General features: G+C 36.9%; 2 protein-coding genes across 2 annotated transcripts in view; both read left to right on the forward strand.

Annotated features, from left to right (window-relative positions):
* The window catches only part of LOC125645643 (uncharacterized), a 2,042-nt gene extending 816 nt beyond the window's left edge, over window positions 1-1,226 (forward strand). Inside the window, exon 3 of the mRNA XM_048871286.2 lies at window positions 47-1,226. Coding sequence (XP_048727243.1) covers window positions 47-62 — 16 coding nt within the window. The 3' untranslated portion in view covers window positions 63-1,226. The remainder of the gene's footprint in view (window positions 1-46) is intronic.
* LOC125645630 (mucin-4-like) overlaps window positions 1-7,500 on the forward strand; it is a 90,705-nt gene that overhangs the window by 57,477 nt on the left and 25,728 nt on the right. The window contains exons 22-27 of the mRNA XM_056141956.1: window positions 3,458-3,580; window positions 3,678-3,797; window positions 3,906-4,157; window positions 5,370-5,498; window positions 5,571-5,696; window positions 5,816-5,965. Coding sequence (XP_055997931.1) covers window positions 3,458-3,580; window positions 3,678-3,797; window positions 3,906-4,157; window positions 5,370-5,498; window positions 5,571-5,696; window positions 5,816-5,965 — 900 coding nt within the window. The remainder of the gene's footprint in view (window positions 1-3,457; window positions 3,581-3,677; window positions 3,798-3,905; window positions 4,158-5,369; window positions 5,499-5,570; window positions 5,697-5,815; window positions 5,966-7,500) is intronic.

The raw sequence follows: 7,500 nt of genomic DNA on the forward strand, positions 1-7,500 counted from the left end.
ATTGTTTATCATGCAAAATATTTGGGTTTTTTTTTTCCTCATATAGATTTGCAGGTCTGTGAGGAAGTTTTACGAGTGTGTGACAGCCTAGATGTTAACCAAGTTTCCCTTTGGAGATCCTGTTGTGTGTGGTCTGTCAATGCTAAATCCAAACAACAGAGGAGACCTTCCCCCAGCAGCCATCACTGACATTGCTAGATGATTTCCTAATCTGTTATCAGAAGAGGACATGTTTGAGCTGGAGGAAGAATTTTTAGATTACCAGACAACCCCAGCAAATGACTTTCGTAAATGTGAAGGTGTTCGCACTGATGAGTTCTGGGATCCATTCTTGAAATGAAAAACAAAATCACTCTCAAACCAAGGTTTCCCCTGATGAAGAAATTAGTTTCAGCTGTGCTAACAATTCCCAATTCAAATGCAGATTGTGAAAGAGTTTTTTCTGTGTTAAAGAAGATTCACACAGAAATGAGAAGTAACTTGGAGAATTCAACTGTAAGTGCCTTATTGTCCACTAAACTAAATCAGACAGTGAAATGTCACAACTTTAAGCCAACCAAGGATCAGATAAAGTCTGCAAAGCAAGCCTGTGTTAGCTATAGCAATAGTTTTTGCTCCAAGTGACTATGTGAGTCAGTTAAAAAGTCAATATGATGTGTTGTCTGGTGCATGTACTGTGACTGTATAAAAACCACATAAAACCCCCTTGTTTTGTTCTTTTGTAAAACTTTATACTTTTTTGTACCACACCATTGATTGATTGTATTGAAATATGAAGATGAAGTTATCATATCTTATTCTTGTTTTCATTGGAAAAAGTAGAGAGAGATTTGTAGATAGGTTGAACATACACATATTTTAAAAGAACACAAGAATTCTGCATAACGATAACACGAGAAAATGCCGTGAATTTTGAGCTTTGAAAAAAGGTCGTGCGTAAAATCCCTCATGGAGATTTTCGAAAGTTGGCATGTATGTTTTTGGTATGGTCACATTGCTCTGAAATTTAGTCACAACCTCCCTTTCAGAGAAATACATAATCAGTTCACATTTCAAACATTTCAACTCAATTGGTGCACCATGACCTACTTTAGTATCAAATGGTTTCCTGGACTTTTTTTCATCATAAATAGATATTGTATCAACAGTTTGTCACAACCTCACTCTCAGTGAAAATTCAATACATAATCAGTTCACATGGCAGATGGATTGGTGCACCATGACCCACTTTAAGGCTTTTCTATTTAGAATGTGTGTTGTATCAATTCAGAGTGCACAATATGCTTCTAGGTTGAATTTCACTATCCAACGGGCGTATATTATACAGTTTGCGGTACTCTTGTTTTCATTTTATAGATATGCAAATTTACTGTGTGTTATGTCAAACTCTTTATCTTTTCAAACTTGAGATATATAATCCTTTATGATTTATTCTTGATACCTCTAAGTGCTAGTTTTGTACACAAGCTGTTGGTCACTTATATGACCTAGTTAGCACCACTTGTACCCTGTGTAGGTGAAGGCCATTGTTTAACAGTTAAGGAAGCACAATTTGATGACTCAATTATTAAGTCTCCCAAATGAAGTTTGGAATCTTGTGGTTTTTGCTCAGTTCTTATTATCCATTTGCTTTTTCTTTCGCACTTTGAAAAAATGTCCACATGCAGCTGTGCTTTGTACTATCTGGTTGAAAGTATTTTGTTAAAGATTTGATAGTTTGATGTATAGTTTAATGTATCTAGTACAGGAATGTTTTTGTTTTCAGATTAAAGGGGGTGGGGTATAGATACCTTCTTTGAGGATCATATGTGGATGGGGTCTAACACAAAAGTCTATTGGGAAATAAAATTATTCCATTGTCAACAAATTTAACTTAAGAAATGTCATAAATACAGTCTTAAAATTTTCAGTAATGATAAGGGGGTGATGGCAACTACAAATTTGTATCAAGGTCATTTAATTTCAGTGATCTTGACCTATGACCTTGATCATATAAACTGGTATAACTTCAAAACACCGACTGATAGAGACAGAATCTTCAACAATGATTGGATGATGAGGCCTATAAATGGGTATCAAAGTTAAGTGACTCATGAGTGACCTTGATCATAAAAACTGTTCTATCTTCCAAACCTGGACTGATAGAGACATGGGATCTTCAGTAATAACGATTAGATGATGAGGCCTACAAACTTAATATCAATGTCAAATGACTACAATGCCTTTGACCTTGATTATGAAAACTGATTTATCTACAGAGCCTTTATTGATAGAGATCTGGGATCTTCAACAGTGATGATTGGATGATGAGGCTTACAAACTCCAATGACCTTGACATTTGACCTTAATCATAAAAAATTGTATACCCTCAAATTCATGACTGATAAAGGCATGTGATCTTCAATGATGATTGGATAATGGAGTCTATAAACTAGTATTAAGGTCAAGTTACTCCAGTGACCTTGGTGATAAATCCTAGTATAATTTCAGAACATTGACTGGAAGAGACATCTGATTTTTAACAATGATGATAAATAAATGATTGGTCCTAAAACTGATTTACACTACAAGCTGATTTTACACTACAAACTGATTTACACAACAAACTGATTTACACTACAAGCTGATTTACACAACAATTTGATTTACACGATAAGCTGATTTACACAACAATTTGATTTACACAACAAACTGATTTACACTACAATCTGATTTTACACTACAAACTGATTTACACAACAAACTGATTTACACTACAAGCTGATTTACACAACAATTTGATTTACACAACAAACTGATTTACACTACAATCTGATTTACACTACAATCTGATTTACACTACAAGCTGATTTTACACTACAAACTGATTTATACTACAAACTGATTTACACAACAAGCTAATTTACACTACAAGCTAATTTACACAACAAGCTGATTTACACTACAAGCTGATTTACACGACAAGCTGATTTACACAACAATTTGATTTACACTACAATCTGATTTACACTACAAGCTGATTTTACACTACAAACTGATTTACACTACAAACTGATTTACACAACAAGCTAATTTACACTACAAGCTGATTTACACTACAAGCTGATTTACACAACAAACTGATTTACACAACAATTTGATTTACACGACAAGCTGATTTACATGACAAGCTGATTTACACAACAAACTGATTCACACAGCAAACTGATTTAGTAAGCTTTATTTGGAACACTTCATAATTGGCAGAGTAATTCTGGCCACCACTAAGGGCACAGTGTTCTATAAATGCATTTTGATGCATGCATGATAATCTTTCATGTATCTTAAAATTCTTTATTATATATGATAAAAACGATTGATGAAAAAGTTTAGTTGAATTTAGATGATGACCACAAAATTGACGAGAATTTCGAAGAACATTCCCACAGTACATAACACTATAGCTCTTGTTTTGCAGGGTCCGAACAGTCGTGTACCAGCATGAGCTGTAGTCACGGATGTTCTGTCAACAGCACAGGTTCACCATACTGCTTCTGTAACCTAGGATACAGTCTGCTGCCAGATGGGAAAAATTGCACAGGTATGTGCATTTCTAATAGTGTTGCCAAATTGTAAGTGATTGGGTATATAGATATTGTGAAACTTCAAAACTATTGGTATTTTTCTTTTTATGGTAGATGTGAATGAATGCCAGAGGAGTAGCCAGTGTCCTCAAGTGTGCTCCAACATAGAAGGCAGTTTTACATGCAGTTGTTTCATTGGTTATAAGCTACAAACTGACCAGGTTTCTTGCACAGGTATGGCCATCTGTATGGTTGTTATGCAGAGATTAGAAACTTCTGTCATGAAGCTGTAGTCTTCAATTATACAGCTAGTATCGGGTAAAATTTCATTGTTCTCCACAGGTTGTGACTCTCTGCATTGGGGCTACAATTGTAACACAACATGTGACTGTTCCCAGAATGCTTTGCGCTGTGACAGTGTCCGAGGATGCGTGTGTAAGACTGGTTGGTCAGGAACCCTTTGTGATACTAACATCAATGAATGCGTAAATTCGAGTTTGTGTTCAGCTACAGAGGTGTGTGTGGACAATCCCGGTTCCTACATCTGTCCGTGTATTGCTGGATACCAAAAGAATGCCTCAGGAATCTGTCACAGTACGGACCAATAGTTGTTTTCCATTGATTAGTGCTGCAGCAGAAATATTTCTGCAATCTGGATCTGGCAGAGATATAAATGCTGAAGTGACAGTCACAAAATGTAGAACATGGGCATACAATCTGAAAATAAGATATTTAACTTTGTGTTGTTAGATCTATGTAATATGCATATAGAAAAAAATTACTTATTTCAAAGGGTCATATTTGGAAAGGGGGGTGGGATGATTTTGTGATTGATATTATTATGCTCCCTGAAAAATTTCAGGGAAGGATATAGTCACTGCCGTGCCTGTCTATCCGCCTGTCTGACCTCATATCTCCTAAACCTTTCATTCAGATATTTATATGATTGCATGATCACTAATGTTCGTTGTGACAAGGACTTGTTGACTAAGGTCTCTCAAGGTCATTTTGGAAAGGTCTACGTCACTTGGAACATATACTTTTAAAATTATGTAAGTAACAGGCAAATGACTTTAACTCAAAGGTTTTTCAAGGTCAATTTGGAATGGTCAAGGTCACTGGACAGAACATATACCTTATATCGGGGAAAAATTCCTTATTTCAACAGTTTTTGAACAGGTATTGATTGTAAATTGCACAAATAAGTAACAGGTAAATGGCTTTCAGACAAAGGTTAATCAAGGTCATTTTGTAAAGGTCAAGGTCAATCAGAACATATACCTTATTTAAGGGAAAAAATCCTTATTTTAAGAGTTTTTGAACAAGTAGGCATTGATTACATATCACACAAATAAATAACAGGTAAATAGTTTTCAGGCAAAGGTCACTCAGGGTCATGTTGTAAAGGTCAAGGTCACTCAACATATACTTTATATATAAAAAAGCCTCTTCATATGAACAGTATTTCAACAGTTATTGATCATTGTGTCCTTCATCATATGAAGTAATTCATTGGTTAGATGCTGTTTGGGGAGCATTCATCAGGTTTACTGATATTTTGTCTATGATGGTAACATTCCTTCACCTGTTTGTAGAGGATTTGAAATGGAAGGGTTATGTCTATATATGTCGATACATGTACGACGAAATGAAACACCCACCCCCAAAGTTAACTTCAGTGAAAACTAGTAATTTCACAGTAGTATTCGTATTTGATTTCTGAAAAGTATGTAGGTATAAGATTAGTGGACGTAGAAACTGAACTTAGCTTCCAATACTCTTATTAGTGTGTATGTTTTGTTTTAGATGTGGATGAATGTTCCTCTGCCCTGGACAACTGTTCTGCCATGGAGGCTTGTCAAGATACACCCGGCTCATTCCTTTGTCTGTGTAAAACTGGATACCAGAGAAATGTCACCACCAGCAGCTGTGAAGGTAGAAAGATTCTCTTCTCTCTGTGAATCAAAATATTCTGTAATATTTGATGACTGTTGTGTTGTTTTACAGATGTTGATGAATGTCAAGAAAGTACAGATTCTTGCCTTCAGAGATGTCACAATGCATTAGGGAGTTACTATTGTACGTGTTACAGAGGGTATCAACTTCAGGATGACAGGAGGACATGTATAAAATGTGAGTGATAGAAGGATTGGGAATGTCCAGGCACTCCCCCACCTCATGTAAACATTTCCCAGCATTCTTAGTCATACCTACCATGTGCTGTAATGATAGTGTCTTTGGTTACATTGTAGCCAGGAATCCCTGCCTGGGTGCTACGGTGGATGGAACCTGTGACACGATCCACGGAGGATGCACTGTCAACTCTTCCAATGATGCTTATTGTTTCTGTAACTCTGGATATCAACTCCACACAAATGGATCAGGATTCTCACTCTGTACAGGTGAGACGTAGCTTTATATTTCCTCCCATTAACAGACAAAGCATTGCTGTATATTTCCTCCCATTAACAGACAAAGCATTGATGTATATTTCCTCCCATTAACAAACAAAGCATTGCTGTATATTTCCTCCCATTAACAGACAAAGCATTGATGTATATTTCCTCCCATTAACAAACAAAGCATTGCTGTATATTTCCTCCCATTAACAGACAAAGCATTGCTGTATATTTTCTCCCATTAACAGACAAAGCATTGCTGTGTATTTCCTCCCATTAACAGATGAAGCATTGCTGTATATTTCCTACCATTAACAGACAAAGCATTGCTGTATATTTCCTACCATTAACAGACAAAACATTGATGTATATTTCCTCCCATTAACAGACGAAGCATTGATGTATATTTCCTCCCATTAACAGACAAAGCATTGATGTGTATTTATGTCTCCCTCTCTCAGAGGGAGACATAGTTTTTGTACTTTCTATTCATCCGTCCTGGTAGTGGCGGATTTGGGGGGAGGGGGGCTTGGAAAAAACCCTCGCTCTTCTTTTTTCTTTAAACACACCCGAACCTATAAAGGATGTGGTGAATATAAATGAAAGGAAGAAGGAACGAGAATTTCAGTCGAAAATGCATTAAATTGCACCATTTTGAATCAATCTTTTTAAAATTAGCCTGGGGGAGCCCCCCCCCCCCCCCCAATGGGAGGGGATTAACTCCCTCCCATGCCATCCCCCTTCAGGCCTCAACCACCCCCATCCCCCACAGTAAGGTCTGGATCTGCCACTAGTCCGTCTGTCACAAAATCTTGTGAATGCTTCTCCTCCTATTTGGCTTATCGGACAGACTTGAAACTTTGTACAAAGCTTCATTGACATCATCGTCTGAAACCCATGGTTGGTTGCTCTCCGTTTACCTCCCGTGGGACACAACACCGATATTTTCGCATAACTCATTAAAATGCATGACCTTACGTGACCTATCAAGAACCAATGGGAATCGCCGTAAATATTCCCGTAACTCAGTGTCAGCTGTAATGGCGTTGCCAATGAAAGTGTGTGTGTTTTGTTGTGCTTAACTATCAAAGATATATAGATGAAAACTCCAGATTTGGCACCCAAAATGGCTGATTATTTTGGCTAATACTTCACTTTCACGTGTCCCCCCCCCCCCTTTCGGAAATTCTGGATCCGCCTCTGGTATATTCATTATCATGACTGCTTCATGGCACGTGAACAAAATCAGTCATGCATCATACAATTTAAAAATTAGATGCAAATTTGAATTAAAACATAGTCTTACAATCCCGTTCACATGTCATTTTCTAATTAGCGTAAGTGAGACATCAATTGTGTTTACACGAGAGAGAGGTGTTTTAGATCGAAGGTCACAATTACTGGCTCAAATTGCACCGACAACACAACTGGAACAAATTACGGCAGTACTTAATAAGCAAGTAAGTTTAACATACCTATATAAACTGATGAAATACCAAGTCCGTTAAAAAACATTGCTCCCGTATGATGGATAAAAG

Source organism: Ostrea edulis, chromosome 6 (genome assembly GCF_947568905.1).
Source record: "Ostrea edulis chromosome 6, xbOstEdul1.1, whole genome shotgun sequence".
In the NCBI taxonomy this organism is placed as follows: domain Eukaryota; kingdom Metazoa; phylum Mollusca; class Bivalvia; order Ostreida; family Ostreidae; genus Ostrea; species Ostrea edulis.